The following is a 23,955-nucleotide window of genomic DNA, read 5'->3' on the forward strand; positions in this document are numbered from 1 at the left end:
CTCTGGCTCACAGTGGAGAGTAATGACTGCAACCTCACTTCCACTAACCAAAATTGGGATTTGGAGCCCCAATACAAGTCATCTGGAAAGAGACAGTGATGGTCACAATTATAATGGAAGACAGGAAAAAGGAGGGGGACTTTATAGCTTCAAAATATTATAGCTGCCCCGCCCATTGGGACTTTGTCTCTTCAGATCAATGGGTTAATGCTTTTGTGATGATGGGCATATGTAGATGTATCCACCTAACTGTGGATTGCTCTATCACTAAGAGCTATAATTAACATCACATTGACATTTTACCACAAGACAAACTTAGATTTTCCAAAAGAAAATGTCCTTAAACATTTGTCCAATTTTAAATTACAGGCCAAATTAGACAGGCTAACTAAATCCATGTCCTCTTATTACTGTGATTCTGAGGTCGTTACAAATCCCTGCCCTTCCATGCCTACGGATAGATGTGGGCATGGCTTCTATTCCTGTGGCACTGTACCAAAGCTCCCTCAAAGGGCACCAGCCAGGGCTGGCAATCCAGTGCCACTGCGTGGTCTGTAGCATCAGATGTTAGAGGCCTTACATACATACCTACTGAATTTGACATTTTTCAGACATATTAAACCACATATAAAAATAAGTTTTTTTTTTTATTAAATGGCTGAGCAGTTGCTAACATAGTAGAAGAGCAAAGTCAGAATAAAAATTGATTTGGGGCTGGCCTGTGGATCACTCGGGAGAGTGTGGTGCCAATAACACCAAGGCCATGGGTTTGGATTCCATATAGGGATGGCTGGTTAGCTCACTTGGGAGAGCGTGGTGCTGACAACACCAAGTCAAGGGTTAAGATCCCCTTACCGGTCATCTTTCGGAAAAAAAAAATTGATTTTTGGACACAAAGATGAAGCAGATGTCGTTTGAAACCTGGTTAAGCAATCATCCCTGGAAAGACTGCCCTCTGGGCTGTGGCTCATGCTGCTACACCAGGGCCTTGGCTGCTGCAGTGGTTCTCAAACTTTACTGAGTGTCAGAATCATCTGGAGAGCTGGTTAAGACACAGATAGCTGGGAAACCACCCACCTCCCACCCCCTTCCAGGAGATTTTCTAACAGTCTGGGGTGGATTCTGAGAATTAGCATTTGTAACAAGCTCCCAGGTGATGCTGATGTTACTGGTTCAGGGACTGTAATCTGGTCTAGTGTTTCTTTTTGGTGAGCAACCAAGATTTGGGTTCTCAACCGCCATTCTTAACTGCTGTGAGAATGATCACCTGAGCATACCCTTGGTTGGAAAACCACACCTATGCAGTCACTGCTTTGTACCAAGCATGGTTTAAAAGTGACTGATGGTCTTTGACTAGGATAATAGATTTAAAAGTCAGTGTGACATACTTAGCCAAAATATGAAATTATACTATAATACAATTCAGCTCTGATGGGGCTTTCTTAAAAGTCTGGCTACAGAATTTTGGCACAGGGTATATTTTCTTTGGTAAAGACTAAGGGAAATTCCATATTTGAGATCCATGTCCTAGTCCAATGATTTTTATAGTAAAAGATAATTTTGTCAGTTATCATTTAATATTTACATCCTGCCTTTCTAATCCTTAACTAGCTAAAAAGTTGCAAGACTAAATTAAATAGTACTAAAAAAAAAAAAAAAAAAAACCTAACTAGGGAAACAATATCTTAGTACCATTATTTAGACATCCTCTGTTTTGCCCAGGAAGACTTTCACGTATTTATTCTCCACAGATTGTTAGTATCGAGTTTTAAAATATGCAAAGTGAAACCCTATGTATCTCTTAAGGTAGATATTTGGCTTTCAGTCTTTGATGTAATCATGCATTAAGTACATACTGAATAGTTGTTCATAAAGGGGTAAATGAAAAATTGATTTATTATTTTTATTTTTTCACAACATCAGTTGAAAGTTCAACTATGAGCAGCTTTATTTCAGTCAATTTAACTATATTGTGAGTTGGCAACAAGGTATGAATGTGAAAACCAATTTAGTTTTGGATCCCTGTACTGGCCAGCTGCCAAAAAAAAAAAAAAGTTTCCCACACCAAAGAACTCCTTTGATTGAAATTTTGCTAAAATTCAAGTAGATTCAATATATATATATATATCTTATCTATTTTGGTTTGTCTATAAGCTAAGAGGCAGCAAATAACTCTCTGAGTTTAGCTTTTTTTTTTTTTTTTTTTTTTCAAGGACATAATTTTTTATCTAGAGAGCTACAATTTCAAGGACTAAGTAGAGTTATTGAGTTGTTATCCTTTTTCACTCCAATCTAGTTAAATAAAATTCATGAAAAACTACTGATTGTCGAAAACTGTATAGTAGGCAAAAGAAAATACTAAGTGGCTCAACAAAATTATTACTGATATAATTACTGCTTTGTGCAAAGTCAGATTTGCCATGATGACAATTAGAAAATAATTGTGACATGAGTGCAGATTTTTTTCTAAAGTATGTTCTTTATTAATTTTTTCCATCGTTATCTACAGAAGAATGCCCTGTCTCTAAAACGAGTTATAAGCTGTTTAGCAAACAGTAAGTCTCATATTAACCAGAATCACCATTATTCAGCAGACAAGTATGAGCAGATAAAAAAATGGAAACTGAAAAACTTCTCTATAATTTTGCTGATGCCAAGTCATAATAAAAATTATTCCACATTTGCTTAATATTTTCAAATGTATAGTGGCTTAAATTAATTATGTCATGTTTTGGTGAATATATCACATTTTAAACAATAAATAGGTTAATGCAGTATTTTTTAACCAAAAGAATGTTATTAGTTTGGTAATATAATTCTGTATTTGTATATGGCAAAATAAACTGTTGTATCAAGGGATGCCCATATTCAACTCTGCATCAGAGACGACCTTTGCCTTTTATGCCAGTGCACACGTCCTATGTGTGTACCTGGCTGTGGGCCATTGCTAAGTTCCTCATTAGCTTTCTTTTCCACGCAAAACAAAGCTTATCAGAAAGCATAGAGAGTGAAGATATTGTAGGAGTAATCTAACCTTGAATTGCCTATGCTTCATACCAAGTACGAATCATTTGCTAAGCCTTGGTATTTTAACTGTTAATTAAAAATGATTTGGAGCTTAGCTCACAAATAATGGTGACAGAGGTTCAAATTGCTGCTCCAAAGAGAGCAACCTTACCCCACTTTCAAGCAGGGCTAATACACATCAGTTCTACTAAATAGATACATTTACATGCTACTGAGCCTCAAGAAGAGGAAAAGAGCAAGAAGATGTTAACAGTAGAAAAGATATTATATAATTTATCAAGTACTGGCATCTTTAAAAATATTTAAATAACACAAAAGCACTGCTCTTAGATGATGAGACCCATGATGAAGAGAGACTGTATCTAATTATGATCATGTTCCCTCAGGGGACAAATCTGGAGCCATACATAGCCTGTGCTTCACAAATTCTTACAACTAATTTTAATACACAGTAAAATCCCACTGTAAAATATTTTGTATGTTGCTTTGCTTAGACAATGGTTCTAAGCACAGCTTTGTTTTTTAAAAAAGTGCATGGTACATTTTTCTTACTTTAGCATAAAATGGCCTGTGCTGTATATTTTCTTTTTATGACTAGGGGTTATGTAAAAATCAAAGCAGGTAAATAGCAGATGAACCCATTTATTTCTTTCTAAAACTTCTACTTTATAGCATTATCCAGTGATTTGCATTGCACCTCAACATCAACTTGGGCTGCAAATCCAGATTTAGGGAAATTCATTGTATTCCAGTGAACATTTTTTGAGCTCTGTGCTAGGCATTTACACTCTAGAAATGAGAAATTTATGATTCCTTCTTTTAAGGTGCTAAGTGTGGGGTAAGACTGCAGGACATCTTCTCCTGTCTTTATTTCTAAATCTTCTGAATAAGTTGTAGGAGACCTAGGGAGGAAGAGAGTGTGGCTTAGACAACAGAGGATCCCATTCACTGCCCCACCCTACTCTTCCATGCAGTGGGCTGTCTGGGGAGGGAGAGGTGGATGGAGATGGCAGGTGGGGGTAGGGGGTGAGGTGGATTAGGGCTGGTGGAGGGAAGGTTGAGTGAAACATGATTTATTGATTTTGGAAGTCTGTATGAGCCCATTTAGCAGATAAGTGTTTCATCTCAGTAAAATCTAAATAAGGTGAAAATAAGGGCTCTTATGTGGTGGAAATACATTTAGGTCCCAAAGCCTAAAGGAAATAAATAAGTAGCATCCGAAAAGAAAGCATTGTAAAGATTCTCTTTCTTTTTCTATTTTTAAGGACAAAAATAGAAGAACAAAATGGAAAATATGCTATTTTGGTTGATATTTTTCACCCCTGGGTGGACCCTCACTGTTGGATCTACAGTGGAACAGGATTTTATGTGGCACTTGAGAAAAATACCCCGGATTGTCAGTGAAAGGACTTTCCATCTCACCAGCCCCACATTTGAGGCAGATGCTAAGATGTTAGTAAACAGAGTATGTGGCATTGAATGCCAGAAAGAACTCCCGGCTCCCAGCCTTCCAGAACTGGAGGATTCTCTTTCCTATGAGACTGTCTTTGAGAACGGCACCCGAACCTTAACCAGGGTGAAAGTTCAAGATTTGGTCCTTGAGCCGACTCAAAATATCACTACAAAAGGAGCACCAGTTAGGAGAAAGAGACAGGTGTATGGTACGGACAGCAGATTCAGCATCTTGGACAAAAGGTTCCTAACCAATTTCCCTTTCAGTACAGCCGTGAAGCTCTCCACGGGCTGCAGCGGCATTCTCATTTCCCCTAGACACGTTCTCACCGCTGCCCACTGTGTCCACGATGGGAAGGACTACATCAAAGGGAGTAAAAAGCTAAGGGTAGGATTGTTGAAGATGAGAAATAAAGGCGGTGGCAAGAAACGTAGAGGTTCTAAGAGGAGCAGGAGACGAGCCAGTGGTGGTGGCCTAAGAGAGGGTATAAAAGAGAATCCACGGGAGAGGGTCACGGGGGAGGGTCCGCAGGGGAGGGCCACGGGGGAGGGTCCGCAGGGGAGGGCCACGGGGGAGGGTCCGCAGGGGAGGGCCACGGGGGAGGGTCCGCAGGGCAGGGCCACGGGGGAGGGCCCGCAGGGGAGGGCCACGGGGGAGGGCCCGCAGGAGAGGACCAAGGGTGGAAGGAGAAGAAAAGAGTCCGGCCGGGCTCGGAGGGTCGCTGACGGGAGGCCCTCCTTCCGGTGGACCCGGGTCAAGAGTACCCACATTCCGAAAGGCTGGGCACGAGGAGAGAGTGCAGACGCGGTCCTGGACTATGACTATGCTCTTCTGGAGATGAAGCGTGCCCACAACAAGAGATACATGGAGCTGGGAATCAGTCCAGCCATCAAGAAGATGCCCGGCGGGATGATCCACTTCTCGGGATTTGATAACGACAGGGCCGATCAGCTGGTCTACCGGTTTTGTAGTGTGTCCGATGAATCCAGTGATCTCCTGTATCAATACTGCGATGCTGAGTCGGGCTCCACGGGTTCCGGAGTCTATCTGCGTCTGAAAGAGCCAGACAAAAAGAACTGGAAGCGCAAAATCATCGCGGTCTACTCAGGCCACCAGTGGGTGGATGTTCACGGTGTTGAGAAAGACTACAACGTCGCCGTGCGCATCACTCCGCTCAAGTACGCCCAGATCTGCCTCTGGATTCACGGAAATGATGCCGGCTGTGCTTACGGCTAGCAGGAACCCGGAACAAGGTCGTGTGCACCTAAATCGCAGAGAAAACCGGTGCTGATTATTGTAGCGAGGTCACTTAATAGGTTATGCCTGGGCTTGAACCCTATCAAGAGAATTTCAATATTTTTACCAATTTGCTTTTTCAAAATTAGGAGGTTTTTGTACGTTTAAAAAACGTTTAGGTACAGATATTGAAACTAGATGGGCACTTCAGTGCCAAGTACATACTCTTCTTTCCATGGTGATAAGTTTCATTTGTGGGAAAAGTTTCTTTTACTTCTGCCTTCTTAAAAATTAGATACTTTAAAACTTTAAACTGGTACTACAAATCATATGTATGATTGCTCAATGGACTTATTCTCAGGATCCTACTCTAAGAAGAATCTAATAGGATGCCAGTTGTGTATTAAATGTGAAACTGCATATGCAAAGATAGACCATAACGTAATTAGAGTCAGGATAGAGACAAAATTTGCAACAGTTTGTACTACTCTGAGATGTATCCAGTAAGCTCATGTCCTCAGTGTTTTTACTGTATTTTCTGTTGGGTCTGAGAAATTTAGTTGGGGGGGGTGGGGGTGGTTTTTTGTTTGTTAGAATTACAAATCAGAAGAAACAGCAAGCTTTATAAATAAAACTATTAACTGTTTTACTGCTTTCCGAATATCAATTGCTGTGTATATTATTTAAAACTGGGAGAAATACTTTGTTCTGTGAAATAAATCTAGTTAGCCATAGGGAAGCAATAAGATATCAAGTTTTTATTTAACTAATACTCAAAATACAGGCTTTTTATGTATGCATGGGGAAGATAGTTCACAAATTTTGAATGATCATACATTGAAAGCCACATCTTTTTATGTTATTCGTTCTACTATGTATGAGGTGCTATATTTTTAGAACAAAGAATTTTGTAATCTTTTTCAAAAGAGAGCCTTTTCCCCCTTGACAAAGTTCAGCTTTCTTTAATAGGGCCATAGCCATATTATTTTGGTGAATTCTCTGATTAGTAATTTTGATATGTCCGTTCCTAACAATGAGTATAATTTACAAATATGATTTTTAAAAGAAGGTTCTGGCTATTTCTCATGTGGGCTAAGCAGACAGGATCCAGTGGCTGCCCAGAATACAGAGTAGGCACTCAATATATATTTCTTGAACAGATATTTGCTGAATGTCTGGAAGAGAGGGTTAGTTCAGGGCATTATGTTTACAGAGTTTTAGGGATCTATAATCAAGTGCACCCTAAACTTCAGGAATTGCAGGCCTGATTTCTGGTCTGCTCTTCCTGGCAGTTTCTCTTCTCATGACACACCCAAGTCACTGATTTCTGCCAGGGTTCAAATTTATTTTACTTATTGTCATTTTTCAATAATGGGTAGTTATAGTCTTAATTATTATGCAAAGTAATATTTGATTAGATTATGATAAGTGATTTTGTAAATGGTGTCCAAAATAGCTAAAATTCGATACAAGTGAACATTCTTTTATAATGTGAATCTGTTAAAAATCATTCAATAAAAATTTTAAAAATAAATTAGTTATAACTCTTACTGTATCTGTATATATGTTTTATATATAGGGGTTCAGCAAGAATTAAATTGTCATTTATTTAAAAATATATTCTATTTAATTCTAAGCACATTTCACAGAGTAGTATTTTTATTATTACTTGTATAATAGGAATATTGACTCAAAAGTTTTGGTCAGATTTTTTGGGGGGGGAAACATCTATGTGATCATTATAACCAAAAATGTTTCAAGATGAATTTTGCATACTTACACAGTTGCAACCATCCAACCCCCACACACATAATCTTCATCTTAGATTCTTCGAACATAATTCCTAGTATTTGAATGAGGTCAAAATAATTAAAGGTGCTGAGTGCTATAGTTTGGTGCTTGAGATTAAATTCTGAATATACATGATTTCCTTAAAATCATTGTCCAATATACTTTTCAAAAATATAAAATTTAGCTCATTTTATTTGCAGTGGTTTTTTTTGTTTCTCTTATGCTTTTCTCTTATCCGAGTGAATCATGAATCTTACATGACCTATTTAGGACCACTAAAATGTTCTACAATCGTGTTGCTTAACGAAAGGGATACATTCTGAGAAACACATCTTTAAGGTGATTTGATTGTGTGGACATCATAGAGTGTACTTACAGAAACCTGTAGTAGGTGTTGCCTACTACACACCTATTATCTTATGGGACCACTGTTGTATATGCGGTCAGTTGTTGAATAAAAAGTTGTTTTGTGGCATATAACTGTATATTAACCAGAGAGTTTAACTTCACATACTTTTTCTGTTATGCTTATCAGATTTGAAATAGAAAATTAAATTGAATTCACTTAGCTAAACAAATATACTCACACATGTGATGTCTACTGGGTGCAGATAACTATACTGACATTGCTTTGAGAATCTTATCAATGGCTAAATTCAAATCACTATTTACAAAACAACTGACATTTCAAATTGTGAAGGATTTTTTTTCCCTCCCAAATAACATTCATCATTTTATTTATGGCTTTTCTTGCTCAAAGGGATGTGTGTGGGCAGAAGCAACTTAACATTTTTTTTCTTCTTCTTTTTTTTTTTTTTTTTGTGGCTGGGAACAGGGATTGAACCCTGGGCCTTGATGTTATCAGCACCATGCTCTAACCAGCTGAGCAACCAGCCAGCCCTCCTTTTGGATATGCTTCCTAGTTAAAGCCAGTGTTCATTTTGAAAAAGATTTAAATGCATGTGTGACCATCTTTGTATATTCGGGCTGCTATAACAAAATACTTTATAAACAATAGAGATTTATTGTTCACAGTTCTGGAGGCTGAGAAGTCCAAGATCAAGGTGCCAGCAGATTTGGTGTCTGGTGAAGGCCTGTTCCTCATAGGTGGCAACTTGTGATAGAAAGGGGGAAAGCTCCCTCAAGCCCCTTTTATAAGGGCACTAATCCTATTTATGAGGATGGAGACCTCATGACCTAATCAACTCCCAAAGGCCCCATCGCTTTATACTATCATCTTGAGGGTTAGGTTTCAACATATGAATTTTAGGGGGATACAAACATTCTGAACATAACAATTACCAAGATCAGAGTGCTGGACAAAATTTTACTCTTCTTCTCTGTAGATCAAAGAATTTTTTGAAATTCTTATTTTATCAGAAGAATCTCAGGATTAGAAGAGACAGTAAAAGATTATCTAGTTTAGCCCTATATTTTAAGTTTTAACCTCTCTATATAGCATTCCCTTCAAGTGGCCCAGTCATAAGAAAGTTTTTTGTCACTTAAATATTATTTAAAGATTGTTTATAGCTATAGATTAATTCAGGCATATAACTTATTGTTTTACATTGTTGGTTTAGTTTGCTACATACTGTAAAAATTATATTGTGTTTGTCTTGCATTTTGTCCCAATGTTGACCATTTTAATTACTCATAAGTCTTTGGCCTTGTGCTAATAAATCAGATATTAACTCTGTATTAGTCTTCCTGTTGCTTATAACAAAATACCTGGAACTGGGTGATTTATAAGAAAATGAAATTTATTCCTTACAGTTTCAGAGGCTGTGAAGTCCAATGTCCAGGGAACACATCTGGTGAGGGCCTTCTGTACAGCGATGCAGAGGTCTCACATGTCAGAAAATGGTGGAGCAGGGAGAGAGACTCTCACGTGCTCTCCTTTTAAAGCCCTCAGAACCATACCCATGACCACCATTATTAATCCATTCACTAGGCATGGTCCTCAGAGTTTAATCACCATTTCAAGGCCCCAACTTTCAATTACTGTAATAGGGTTTCCCACTCTCTCAATACTGTCACAGTGGGGCCAAGTTTCCAGTACCTGGAACTTTGTTTTTTTTTTTTTTTTTAATTAATTAATTAATTAATTTATTTTATTTTATTTTGTCGATATACATTGTGGTTGACTATTGTTGCCCCTTACCAAAACCTCCCTCCCTCCTCCCTCTCCTCCCTCCCCAGTACCTGGAACTTTGGAGGACACAATTTAAGCATGAAGGAGTTTGAGGGGGATATTCAATCCACAGCAACTCATCAAAAAAGAACTGTGCTTGTTAATTAAGAATATTGGATAAGGCAATTGAACTAAGCACTGGACAATACAAGGATGTAGATCTATAGCTATAAATAATGTAGAACTAGCATCATTATTCTTTAGTGTGGTTTCCAATAACAATTAAATATATTGTGGCTACTGATTTCAAAGAATATATACCAGGCTTAAAAAATACTTTTATAAAAACTAAAAGTATTTACTAAAATCTCCAGTTAATTAACAGAAGAACTTTTTAAAAAAAATTTTTACAGTATTAAAATGAACTTGTAACTTGTATTAGGCACTTACAGTGTACCAACTATTATGCCATGGAAAATCACATATAATTTTATATACCTCTTACATCAACCCACAAAGTAGATCTTACATACAACATTTAATGGATTAAAAGACAACAAAAACAAAAACTCTTAAGTTCTGAAAGTTCTATGTAATTTGCCAAAAATTATATCGGTAGAAAGTGGCTAATCAAGGACTGGATTCAGGATTTGGATTCCATAGCTAAATGTCTTAGATATTCCCAAGTACATAAATGTTTCTGTTAGCATATATTGTTCTTTATTTTAAAAATTTATTTCTTTATTTTTAATTGAAACATAATTGATTGTACATATCTGTGGGGTACAGCACTGGATATCAATACCTGTGTGCATAATGTGATCCTCAAATCAGGATAATTAGTGTATTTAACATTACACAATGTAATCACTTTTTGTGGCCCTTTACCAATTTCTCACTGAACACCCTCCCTCCCCATTTCCCACATCTGGTGGCCTCAGTTGTGTTCTCTCCTAGAAGAACCTTTCTAATAAGCTGATTTTTCCAGCTAGGTCATTACTCTTTTCTTCAATGGCCATGTCATAAGTTTCAAGAGATATTTATGAGCTTTGGTCTAGTTGATGGTGAAATCATGTTCTCATCAAATGGGTTCGATGTATTCAACTAAGAGGAAAAACACACTTAGATGGTTTTCTTTTCTATTTATAAAGTCTAGGGAGGGAAATTCCCTGTTTACTCCTTTTATTACTTAAAAGCTGGCAGTTTGATCCAGTTAGCTCAACTGTCTAGAACATGCTGACCAAAATGACTTGTGATCCCAATTTGGGCTAGTTTGCTTTACTCATAGGTAAGGTGGTGTCTTAATCAACCTGGGCTACTATAACAAAATACCAAATACCTGGGTGGCTTAAACAACAGAAATTTATTTCTCATAATTTTAGAGGCTGGGAAGTCCAAGATCAAGGTGCCAGTGAGGTAGGTTTCATTTTGAGATCTCTTCTCTTGCCTTGTAGGTAGCTGTTCTCATTGTGTGCTACTGTGACCTCTTTGTGCACAAGCAGGAAGAGAGAAGGCTCTCTGGTGTGTCTTCTTATAACTAATCCCATGGAGAGGGGGCCCCACCCTTATGACCTCATCTAATCATAATTACTTCCCAAAGTAGGTAATGGGGGGGGGGTGTGGATGGGCAGGACACATACATTCAGTCTATAACACATGTCTATTTTTTTTTTTTTTTTTGTCTTTTTCATGACCGGCACTCGGCCAGTGAGTGCACCGGCCATTCCTATATAGGATCTGAACCCACGGCAGGAGCATCGCTGTGCTCCCAGTGCCGCACTCTCCCAAGTGCGCCATGGGCTCGGCCCTAACACATGTCTATTCTAAACCTACAAGTTGTCCTTGGGCCAGGCCCATGGAACTCACAAGCACACCAGTTACTGGAGGAACTAGGCAAAGTAGTATGAATGGCAGCTCAGATCAACCAATCTCCTTCTCCTCACTTTCATCATCATTTCAAGTTCTAGTACCTGGCACAGAGGCGGTGATCCAAACACTCTTAAAAATATCACCAAGTAATCATTGAAGCTTACTCTGTCAGGACATTACTTTCTCCATGCTATATGCTAAGGCTCCAAAATGCTACAGTATTGTCCTAATTGTATATCATATTAAAGTTATAGTCACATACATGAGTATAAATAATGGGAATGTTTACTTGTAATGAGAATTTTAATATTGAGATATTATAGCATGCCATTAAGAAATCAGATATTTGACATATTCCCTTCTGACTCGTGTGTTTCTGATAAAAGTGCCTTCAGGTGCTGGCTGGTTAGCTCAGTTGGTTAGAGCATGGTGCTGATGACACCAAGGTGAAGGATTCAGATCCCCAAACTGACTAGCCACCAAAAGAAAAAAAAAAAAATTGCCTTCAAACAGACAGGTGCCAGGTTCCTATAGTTACTCTTCATCCTCTCTTCTTATTGTGTCAGGATGTATATTTAATTTTTAATCCATTTTGAGTTGATTTTTGGATATGGTGAGAGGTATGGGTCTAGTTTCGTTCTCCTACATATGAATATCCAGTTTTCCCAGCACCTCTGTTGAAGAGGCAGTCTCTTCCCCAGTGTGTGGACTTTCTGCCTTTGTCAAAGATCAGATGGTTGTAGGTGTATGGGTTGATTTCTGGGTTCTCTATTCTATTCCACTGATCCATGTGTCTATTTTTATGCTAGTACTATGCTTTTTGGTTATTATAGCTTTGTATTATAGTCAGGTAGTGTTATGCTTCCAGCTTTACTGTTTTTGCTCAGGATTGCTTTGGCTATGCGTGGTCTTTTGTTGTTCCATATAAATGACTGGATAGTTTTTTCCATCTCTGAGAAAAATGTCATTGGAGTTTTGATGTGGATTGCATTGAATCTGTAGATCACTTTGGGTAATATGGACATTTTCACAATGTTAATTCTTCCAATCCAGGAGCATGGGATATCTTTCCATCTTCTTGTGTCCTCTTTAGTTTCTCTCAACAGTGGTTTGTAGTTCCCTTCGTAGAAATTTTTCACATCCTTGGTCAGCTTTATTCCTAAGTATTTTATTTATTTGGTGGCTATTGTAAATGGGCAGACTTTCTTGATTTTTTTTTTCCTCCGTGTTCGTTGTTAGAGTATAGAAATGCTACTGATTTTTTTGTGTTGATTTTGTATCCTGCAATGTTGCTGAAATCATTTACCAATTCTAGGGTTTTTTTTGTATAGGCTTTAGGCTGTTCAATATATAGGATCATATCATCCGCAAACAGGGACAGCTTGACTTCGTCCTTTCCAATCTGTATGCAACTTTATTTCCTTCTCTTCTCTGATTGCCCTGGCTAGTACTTCCAACACTATGTTGAATGGGAGTGGTGAGAGTGGGCATCCTTGTCTAGTTCCTGTTTTTAAGGGAAAAGCTTTCATCTTTTTCCCATTCAGGATGATATTGGCAGCGGGCTTATCATATATGGCTTTAATTATGTTGAGATACTTTCCACCTATCCCTAACTTGTAGAGAGTCTTTATCATAAAAGAATGTTGAATTTTGTCAAATGCTTTTTCAGCATCTATAGAGGTGATCATATGGTTTTTGTCTTTGCTTTTATTGATGGGGTGTATCACATTTATTGAATTGCATATGTTGAACGAACGTTGCATCCCTAGGATGAATCCCACTTGATCATGGTGTATAATTTTGTGTATCTGTTGTTGTATTCTGTTAGCTTGTATTTTGTTGAGGATTTTTTGCATCTATATTCATCGAGGATATTGGCCTTTAGTTTTCTATTTTTGATGTATCTTTGTCTGGTTTCGGTATCAAGGTGATATGTGCCTCATAGAATGAGTTTGGGAGCATGGCCTCTATTTCAATCTTTTGGAACAGTTTGTGGAGGATTGGTATCAGTTCCTCTTTGAAGGTTTGCTAGAACTCTGCAGTGAACCTGTCCAGTCCTGGGCTTTTCTTTGTTGGGAGGCTTCTGATAACAGTTTCAATCTCTTATATTGTTATTGGTCTTGTTCAGATTTTCTATATCTTCTTGCCTTAGTTTTGGTAGTTTGTATGCATCCAGAAATTTATCCATTTCCTTCAGATTTTCAAATTTGTTGGCATATAGTTGTTTATAGTAGTCTAATGATTCCCTGCATTTCTGAAGTGTCAGTTGTAATATGACCTTTTTCATTTCTAATTTTTGTTATTTGGGTCTTCTCTCTTCTTAGTTAATCTTGCTAAGGGTTTGTTGATTTTATTTATCTTTTCAAAAAATCAACTTTTTGTTTCGTTGATCTTTTGTATTGTTTTTTGGGTTTCTATTTCATTTACTTCTGCTCTGATCTTAATGATTTCTTTCCTTTTGCTAACTTCAGATTTGGATTGTTCTTGTTTTTCTAGATCTTCAAGGTGAAGTGTTAGATTGTGTATTTGCCATCTTTCCATTCTTCTGAAGTAAGCCTTTAATGTGATGAATTTCCCCCTTAATACTGCTTTTGCAGTATCCCGCAGGTTTTGGTATGATGTGTCATTATTTTCGTTGGTTTCAAGAAATTTTTTGATTTCCTGTTTAATTTATTCTTGGACCCATATGTCATTAAGTGGAATGTTGTTTAATTTCCTTGTGTTTGTATAGTTTCCAGAGTTTCATTTGTTATTGATTTCTAATTTTAATCCATTGTGATCAGAAAAAATACATGGAGTAATTCCAATTTTTTTTGAATTGGTTGAGACTTGCTTTGTGACCTAATAAGTGGTCTATCCTGGAGAAGTTTCCAAGTGGTGATGAGAAGAGTGAATATTCTGAGGCTGTTGGGGGGAATGTTCTGTAGATATCTGCCAAGTCCAATTGGTCTAAAATGTTGTTTAGGTCTTGTATTTCTCTATTGATTTTTTTGCCTAGATGATCTGTCCAATGATGAGAGTGAGGTGTTCAGGTCCCCCGCTATTATGGTGTTAGTGTCTATCTCTTTCTTTAGATCTAATAGTGTTTGCTTTGTAAATCTGGCTGCTCTGACATTGGGTGCATGTATATTTATGATTGTTATGTCTTCTTGATGGATAGATCCTTTTATCATTATATAGTGGCCTTTTAAAATCTCTTTTTATGATTTTTTATTTAAAGTCTATTTTATCTGATATAAAAATAGCTACTTCAGCTCATTTTTCATTTCTATTTGCATGATATATCTTTTTCCATCCTTTCACTGTTAGTTTATGTGTGTCTTTACAGGTCAGGTGAATCTCTTGAAGGCAGCATATTGTTGGGTCCATCTTTTTAATCCAGTCAATCAGTCTCTGTCTTTTGAGTGGGGGATTTAATCCCTCTACATTTAGAGTTATTATAGAAAAGTGTTGATTTACTCCTAGTATTTTAATTATTTTTGTTTAGATGTCTTAAGTACCTTTTGTTCCTTTCTTTTTAATTTTCTGTTTGTCTTCTGAACTCATTGGTTTCTTGGGGTGGTAGATAAACTATGTTTTTTCTTTATTGTTTCATTTTTGTTTTGCTGGTAGGTTTTGTTCTTTCTTGAGTTTTCATGGCAGTGATGGTTGTTTCTGAGGTATCAAACCAAGAACTTCCTTGAGAATTTCTTGTAAGTCTGGTGGTGTGGTAGTGAACTCCCACAGTTTTTGCCTGAGAAATATACTATTTGACCTTCATTTCAGAAGGACAGCCTTCCTGGGTAAAGTATTCTTGGCTGACAATTTTTGTCATTTAGTATTTTGAATATATCATCCCATTCTTTTCTGGCTTTTAGGGTTTCTGATAATAAATCTGATGTTATTCGAATTGGAGCTCCCTTATAGGTGACTTGCCACTTCTCTCTTTCAGTTTCTAAGATTCTCTCTTTGTCTTTGAGTTTTGCCAGTTTGACTATCACACTTCCTGGAGAGGACCTTTTTGGGGTGAATATGTTAGGGGATCTTTGGGCCTCCTGAATCTGGAGATCTGTGACTTTCCCTATACTTGGGAAGTTTTCTGCTCTTATTTCATTGAATATGCTTTCAATGCCATTTCCTTTTTCCTTCCCTTCTGGAATACCTATGATTTGGATATTTGAGCACTTAAGGTTGTCTGTTATCTCTCTTAGATTTTCTTTGATGTTTTAAGTTCTTTTTTCTTTTTTCTGGTCTACCCACGTTAATTCATACAGCCTGTTCTGAAGGTCTGTAATTCTCTCTTCTGCTTCTTCTAGCTTGCTGGTTAGACTCTCTGTCCTGTTTTTTATTTTGTTGAATGAATCCTTTAGCTCCATAAGCTCTGCTACATTCTTTTTCAAGGCATTGATTTTTTTGTACATTTCTTCTTTCAGATCCTGTGTGTTTCATCTCATTTCATTGTGTTGTCTAACTGAGTTTTCTTGCATCTCTTTTAGTTTCCTTAGAATTGTTCCAAATTCCTTGTCAGTCATTTCAAAGACTTCCTGTTCTATAGGATCTAGAGCTTGAGAGTTATTATTTACCTTTGGTGGTGATGTACTTTCTTGATTTTTCATATTTCTGTTATCTTTCCTTTGGTGTTTTGTCATTGTGGTAGGGGGTATCATCATCCACTCATTTCACCCTGATGTCTGGTTGGATCCTGAAGGGACTGCCAATTCTGGTCAACAGGAACTAGCCTGGGCTGGGGGCCCCGCGATGCCTGTCATTTCCAGTGCAGCTGTTATGGGGTGTGTAGACTCCATGGGTCTTAAGTCTCTCTAAGCAGTGGGGACCAAACTGGGCTGGAGATCCCATGACACCTGCCTTTTCTGGCGTGGCTGTCTCAGGGCGTGTAGGCCCAGAGACTGTTAAGTCTCTCTAAGTGGCAGGGACCAACTTGGGCTGGAGGTCCTGTGGCACCTGCCTTTTCTGGCTCAGCTATCTTGGAGTGAGTTTTAGAAAGCATTATATTATAGAAGATTTTTTCATCAGAAAAGCTTAATCTATTTTTTTTGCCATGCTTTTTTTTTTTTTTTTTTTTTTTTTTTTTCCCGGTGACCGGCGCTCAGCCAGGGAGTGCACTGATCATCCTTATATAGGATCTGAACCCGCGGCGGCGGGAGCGTCGCCGCGCTGCTAGCGCAGCACGCTACCGAGTGCGCCACGGGCTCAGCCCTTTAATCTATTTTTTTTTAAGTCTGTTTTAAAGAAGAGAAACATCAGTGGTCAACAGAATTGACTTGTTTTTGCATTCAAGTGAAATTCTAGCCTCAGAAGTTGAGAAAAAAACCTTTTTCAAATATTTTAGTAACCCCCCCAAATTCTCAACAGTTAAAATATTTGAGTATTTTCGATGTTGATGTGTGTTACTGAAAGTCCAGAAATTGTCATAGCACTGTGTCCAATTTATGCATACACAGAGTCACATCTGTGACAAATGGACATGGCAACTGTGGTGTAATGGAAGAAAATCAGGATGCAGAATAAAATATCTTTAATTGTCTAACCACAGTAGACTGCCCTTTATGGAGCAAATGTTCACTAAACATAATGTGCTGATCATTGTAATTAGTATCATCATATAGTAGAAACTCCCTAATATAATAAATATTTGTCCCATATTTGTGAGACAGACAGGAATTTCCTAAGTGAGAGCAGAGATCAGCAGTGATGTTTCCCTGAATAACTACTGTGTGTGTGAGTGTGTGTGCTGGTGCAGATGTTGGGAGCATTGGGGTGTGATGCAAATCTTATTCTCTGATACTAGACATTCTCTCCTCCCTACCATTATGTTACTCCTAAACTTCCAGCTTACTGGGGTTTGTGGTAGTTAACAACATGACAGTTTTCTAAAAACTGGCCATTAAGGATCTTACCTCTTCTCAGGTAGGTAAGCAATTCAGGGTCCTCCTGGGTAATCTAATCCCCAGAGTATTAGAAACTTCTGGAAGGTAAGGAAAAGAATCCTCTTTCTGTTCTAGGTGTCTTTCCTTTACCAACCCTACACAGGAGTCAACTTTGCAATTTTTGCTTCACTTAGAATTTAAAATAATGCCATTGACCCAGACTCCAGATCACAAAACAACATAAATCTCAGGGTACAGAAGAAAAGAATGTACTAGTATACACTGGAGAGATCTGGGAAAACATGATTTTTTTTTTTCTTAAAACTACTTTAAATGGATCAGTTGTTAGAAAAATTTGCTAGAAAAATCTTAGAAGACACAACTTTTAAATTAAAAAAAATTCTTTGCAATACCTACAAAAATGCTGTTTATTTTTTCTTTTAAAAATCAGGATATACTTAGTGTCAAGATTCTACTCTCAAACAAAAGTACCACTTTATCAAGCCATTGCCTAAAAATAAAAGCATGTTATTTCTGAGACAGAATTGAATTAGTATTCTGCCTCTGTACTTAGAACATTTACTTTTAAAGGCTTTCTTTGTGGCCTGGGAAAATAAGCAACACTATTGTACCCATCAAATGGGCAGTTGTGCCACTTCATGTAGACCACTATGTGACTGACGTGGCTCCATGAACGGATGTCCTGGGCAGTCATTGGCCCACATATAGCAGCATCTCTCTCCTGCATGTACTCCCAAATTAAAGCTTAGCTTTTAGTGGAAAATAGTATATTATAATGCCATATGGTCCACCTTTTTATGACTAGTAACTAAATGTCTCCATTCTTATGCAAAATGAAACAAAATACTCATTTGCTTTCCTATTCTCATGTATTCAGAAATTTTTCCTTTTGCTAGAACCATGTGTAACACCCAAATAGAGCTACACACTGAGTCCACTAGATTTATGATGTTTCAGTGGTTTCCCTTAGCCTAGTAGTTTCCAAATTTGACTGCTCATAGGAATGATCTAGGAACTTATTTTAAAAAGCTCGTTTCCAGGGTCCCACGAAGATCTCCCCTGGAATCCATAAGAGTGGGGTCCGAAGATCTACATTTGATGAAGCTCTCCAGGTAATTATGATGATCTGTCAGGCTTGGGAACTGCTGTCCTAGCCTCTTTCCGAAACAAATTATTCTTCTACCTCCCACAGATCTTCTAGGCCCAATTATGTTTGTCTTTTTCTTCTAGGTTAAATGTTTTGTCTTATCTGCCTTTATATTTTTATAAAGCAAAATATAAAGTTTTACAAAACTTGATGTTTTTTCTTGAAAACTACCTCAAAACTTAGGTTAGGAGAGTGATGGCATAAACTATCAAATACATAGATAGTATTCTTTTCAATATTTTTATGAAATGGAAATACATTTTAGCAATAGCATTGTCATAATACCGTTTTTTTCTATTATAAGAAATAAGCCAAATTTATAAAACTCCTGAATGTATTGATCGTTTTAAAATCAATGACAAAATCCAATTTTATTTATTTCCTGGAAATTAGATACTATATTTGCATTTTATTCATAATCCACGCTACAAGATATGCGGGGCCTTCAAAAAGATGGTGGGAAGATTCATACTATCTTTCAATTCTATTCTCCACAAACATTTTGAAGAACTCTCGTAGGTTATATTGATTCAATATAGTTCAACAAACTTTTATTGAGTTCAATCTCAGGTGCATAGGATATAGAGTTAAGTTCTAGATTCTATCCTTCTTCAAGGAATTCACAATCTGGTAGGGAAGTACTATATATGTAATTATAAGGTGCCGAAGGAGCACATTTGAGTAGAATCAGCTCAGGCTGAGCAAGTATGATGAACAGAAACGTTTCCTAGAGGAGGTAACACCTAGGTGTCACTTTGAAGGAGGAGTTGCAGCTTGCTAGCCTATCAATGCGGAGCTTGCGGGTAGGGGAGGGCATCTGTGGGAGAAGAAATAGCCTACAAAAGGTGCGGAAGCGACTCTGCGTGGTGTGTTCATTACACCGTAGTTTGTGATTGCTACTCTAGGAGGTTAGCGCCTCCTAGTGGTGAAGAGTGGCAAAATGATGCTTCTGTTCACTTGTGCCAGATCATGGTAGGCTTTGAATGGCGTGCTAGAGTGCTTGGATTTGAACCTTTGGATGACCAAGAATTGATGCAGGGTTGTTTGTTTGTTTGTTTGTTTTGTTTGTTTATTTGTTTGTGGAAGAAAACTATTTATTCACAGACAACATGATAAATCTGTCTAGAAAATTGTATAGAATATACAAATAAGCTTCTAGACCTAGTGAGTTTAGCAAGGTGGCATGATACAAGCTTATACAAAAATCAACTGTGTTTCTATATTCCAGCAGTGAACAATTGGAAGTTAAAATTCAAAAGGCCATTTATAATAGCATCACAAACCATAGAATACTTAGGGATAAATCTGACAAAGGGTGTGCAATACTTGTAAACTGAAAACTGCAAAACACTGCTGAGAAAAATTTTTAAAATCTCAATATAGAGATAGCCTATGTCCATGGATCAGAAGACACCATGTTGCTAAGATGTCAATTCTCCCCAAATTGATCTTTTGATCCAGTGCAATCTCATCAAAATATTAAGCATTTTTGTACAAATTGACAAGCTAACTCTAGGATTTATATGGAAATGCATAGGATTCATAATAGTGAACCAACTTTGAAAAAGAACAAAATCGGAGGCCTCACACTACCCAATTTCTTTTTTAAAAAATATTTTTCTTTTAATTTGCCATGAGACATCTTGATTGTTTATTTTCCAAACTACTTTTCCAGGCACATCTCCCAACCCTTCCAAAAAATTTTGCCAGTCTTTCCAATGCAATAAAAGATACTAGATTGTAGTTCTGTCCACCTTCTCTTTTTGAAAGCCATATAATACTGGTGACTTTAATGGTAATACATTCTTAGCTAATAAAGCATTTACAAATACCAGAAATGCTATTTTGAAACATTTGCAATAATTTTGAAAAGAATCAGCATTTTGTGAGTTTTTTAAAAAGGCAGCAGTTTGACTCATGGCTTGCTGATAAACACATTTCTGCTGAGGAAAGAGGAAGAGAGAGGGAAAGCGAATGCTACATTTGTCCACTGGCCCCACAAGTGCTAATTTCACAAAGGGATACATCAAAAGCAAACATGCAATGATTGTTTTAAAATTCTTACTGCACTATAACAATGAAGTAAACAATAATTAGACAACTACCAATTTTCCCCTGAAATAAACAAAAATGTAAACAGGAAAATAACTCTCCCTATGCTGGTACAGCTTGTCAAATCATGTTAGAAAGATCTCACATTCAATGATCAAGAAATTTTAAATAGTAGTAATTATTTTCATTTTAAGAAAAGGTTCCCTTTCTCCCTCCCCCAAACCAAGTATTTAACATGAAAGAATGGGCTTCCTTACACATTAATTTTATACTTATGTGAAGCAGCAACAATAACCATCAATAATTTGGCATTTCTGTTTACAGTTGCTCCAAAAGTTTTTTCAGTTTCACAAAGCCATTATCCAGTGTTGCCATGAAACAGACTGTAAATTCTAGGCAGCAAATATTCTTTCTGAAACCAATGTTAAGTCAAAGAAATATAATGCAGGGCATTACACTAAATTTCTGCATCTGGTACACTAAAAAGAGTGAAACCTAGGAAAAGTTACCTACTGTTTTAAGGAAGCAATAAAGACCTGCAAAAGCTGGTTTTTAGTTGTATATTTTACACACTGTGTGGATTTGTGGCATCTGCTAACTGAAGCAGATATGCACTGTATTTATTCCTGCCCTGTATCCTAGATACCTTCCTCTCTACCCCCAACACACTACTTGCTTATACCAAGTATTGTGGATAGGAGCCCAAGTCACCCCAGACAATCCAGTGAACAAAGTTAGTGTAATGCCCTAGTATGAAGTGTGAGATACAAAAAGGTCCCTTTCAATCACCATCAAAGTTCTTCTGTAGATGAAAATTGGCAGCCAAATTCTCACTCTTCTCACAAGCAAAATTTGCTTGTATCACAAATCCTTCAGGAAATCCTAATGCCTTTAACCTTCCTAAAGCCTTTTTCCTGAGGCATTCTTTGAATGTAGTTCATATGACCACTTCCAGCTTTTGCATCCCTCCAGCACCAGCTCCTTCTCCTCCTCCTCCACCACCAGCTTCTTGAACTGGCTCATTTAACATCTGAATAAAATGCTCCTGGTGTTGGCTAATTTGCTGCAGTCATTGAGGATTCTCTCAATTTATCTGTTGCAACAATTCTGGAAGCAGGGAAAGATTCTGTTGAATAATTTGTCTCATCTGCTGACACTGAAGCTGATTCTGTAAAAATTCAAGTGGATATCCTCCAGAACTGGATGTTGTAGCCTTTGTCATAGTTGCTGCAGCTCCAGCCACTGCTGGAGACTGTGTAGCCCTGGCCCTAGCTGCTTGAGCGGGGATCAATCACAGTCTGACTTTATCTCCAGGGATTCTCATGAAAATAAGGGATTCCCAAGAAAATACTCCACTGATCTGTCAGGGCTGTTGGAACTGACCCTCACGGCTGTAATTCCTTGCTCTGTTCATAGCCCATTGACATGATCTCAGTTACCATATTCTCCTAAGACTGACCTGTCACAAGCGCACTTGCTGCATCTTTAGAAAGGTTTGGAGAAGAATCTCTTGAGGTACCGTCAGTAGCCACTGGTGTCTCTGCTGGCTTTTCTGCAGGTTTCTCTTGTTTAGTTGCACTAGCAGGTGCAGGTTCAGAAGATGCTGTAGCTGATGCTGGAGTGATGGACGCAGGTGTGGAAGTGGGAGCAGAGGCAGGGGCAGCGACTGCGGCCTGAGCCACAGCTGTTGCTGTGGAGGAACTAACTGCCCTAGTGGTGAAAGTATTTGATTGCTGAGTGGTAGCTGGTGCTAGTGTTGTCACTGCTTTGGGTTTTGTCACCATGACCACTGAAAGTTTTTCTCATCAATTTTATATTCTTTAGAGAGCAGTATCATCATTGAGGATTTGCCTGCATGAATTAATTTCTGACTTGCTCCTGGAAACGCATGTTCCCCCTTTGCAGACTCCATCTTCTATTTCAGTGCTTTCACCGTCTCCTCGGAGTCGATGTCGGACTTGAAGGTCAGCGGCTGGAGGGTCTTCAGGGTGATCTGCGTGGAGCCACCGCGCCTGGCAGGCGCCGGCCGCTGGGCGGAGTCCGGGGCCTGGCCGGGCAGGAGGTCGCCCGCAATCCCGCGCTCTGGGCAGGAAGGAGGTGGGCGTGGGGGCGTGTCACGTTCGCCCTGCCAAGCGACACATCCCCCAGCCCGGGCCGCGCCGCTGCCTCCGCCACTGCGGCCTCCCGGAGCTCGGGCCTCCGTGTTTGCTCAGGCGCCGGGCGCCAGCCCCGAGTCTGCAGCAGGCGCGGGGGCTCTGCGAGGAGCAGAGAATCCGCTAGCTCGTCACAGGATGGTGGCCGCCATCATCGTGGCTCCCCGAGACCCGGTTTCAAGAGTTATACAAAACTACAGGTTGTGATCTGTTTTGAGTTAATTTGGTACATGGCATGAAGCAAGGGTTGAACTTTTTTTTTGATATGGTTACATAGTTGTTCTAGCACCAATGAAAATAATATTCTTTCTCCACTCAACTATCTTTGATGCAGGATTTTAAGTCAGAGAAATGTGATCACATGGGAATTTGGGGAAAGAAACCTCTGGCAGCACCATTTCGGCTGGACTGGGGTGACTCTGGGTGGGGTTTAGACTAGAGGCAAAGGGCCCAGCGAAGAGGCTGCCGGATCTGCTGTGCTAAGGCATGGCAGTGAGAACGCAGGACAGGGCAGCCTGCGAGGCATTCAGAGAGCAGAATGTTAGTGTACGAGGGGCCTGGAAAAATAGAATGAAAAGACATTACGGATCTTTCCATGTCTTTTTGAAGTGCCCTCGTACGTAGTGGCCATTGAATGCAGGAGAGAAGAGCTGAGGGTATTGTGTCAAGCAAGCTTGTGGTTTGGACACTGGGCAGGTAGTGAGACCACCAACCAAGCCAGAAAAACTAGGATTGAGGAAAAAGATATGAGTTCACTCTTAGATATGTATGTTAAAAGATGTTGTAGGATATTTAACAATGAGGTCGATAATAATCATACATAAAGCAATGACAAGAAAGTCGAAAGCATTATGGGGTTCTATAGTAAACTAATCCATTAATTAACAGATGACCAGTAAATCATATATTTTGTTCTTAACCCAACCAAATAGCACTTACACCTTTGTTTTTCTGTTTTAAATGAAATGCTCCTTTTAATTTAGCTTTAAAGCCTTATTTTTCCCCCGAGAAAAGGGTGAAGTTTTCTAAAAATATGATCCTAAATTTATATCTGAAATATTACATACATGGTCACAACTCCATCTCCTCTTTTTCGATAGAGTGCCAAAATCCCCATGATCCAAAATACAGATGATTTAAAAAATCAACTCTCTTTGGGAAATACTCGTACTTATGAGGCTTTTCAAACTACATTGTTTACCTTCTTG

At 38.4% G+C, this 23,955-nt stretch overlaps 1 protein-coding gene and 1 pseudogene across 1 annotated transcript; one reads left to right on the top strand and one right to left on the bottom strand.

The window, feature by feature from the left end:
• The first annotated feature begins 4,312 nt into the window (after window positions 1–4,312).
• PRSS35 (serine protease 35) lies at window positions 4,313–5,716 on the top strand. Its single transcript, XM_063098489.1, has 2 exons — window positions 4,313–4,990; window positions 5,150–5,716. The coding sequence occupies exons 1-2, from the start codon at window positions 4,313–4,315 to the stop codon at window positions 5,714–5,716; spliced, it is 1,245 nt and encodes a 414-aa protein (XP_062954559.1).
• Window positions 5,717–21,375: 15,659 nt separating this feature from the next.
• Window positions 21,376–22,584, bottom strand: LOC134379202 (UV excision repair protein RAD23 homolog B-like; annotated as a pseudogene).
• Between the last annotated feature and the right edge of the window lie 1,371 nt (window positions 22,585–23,955).

This window comes from Cynocephalus volans, chromosome 5, assembly GCF_027409185.1.
Source record: "Cynocephalus volans isolate mCynVol1 chromosome 5, mCynVol1.pri, whole genome shotgun sequence".
In the NCBI taxonomy this organism is placed as follows: domain Eukaryota; kingdom Metazoa; phylum Chordata; class Mammalia; order Dermoptera; family Cynocephalidae; genus Cynocephalus; species Cynocephalus volans.

Bases quoted from the DNA above. Each gene is read 5' to 3' on its own strand.
- PRSS35 (XM_063098489.1), top strand. From the start codon at position 4,313: ATGGAAAATATGCTATTTTGGTTGATATTTTTCACCCCTGGGTGGACC. The intron at 4,991-5,149 runs GTCACGGGGGAG...GGCCCGCAGGAG, and splicing joins AAGAGAATCCACGGGAGAGG to AGGACCAAGGGTGGAAGGAG.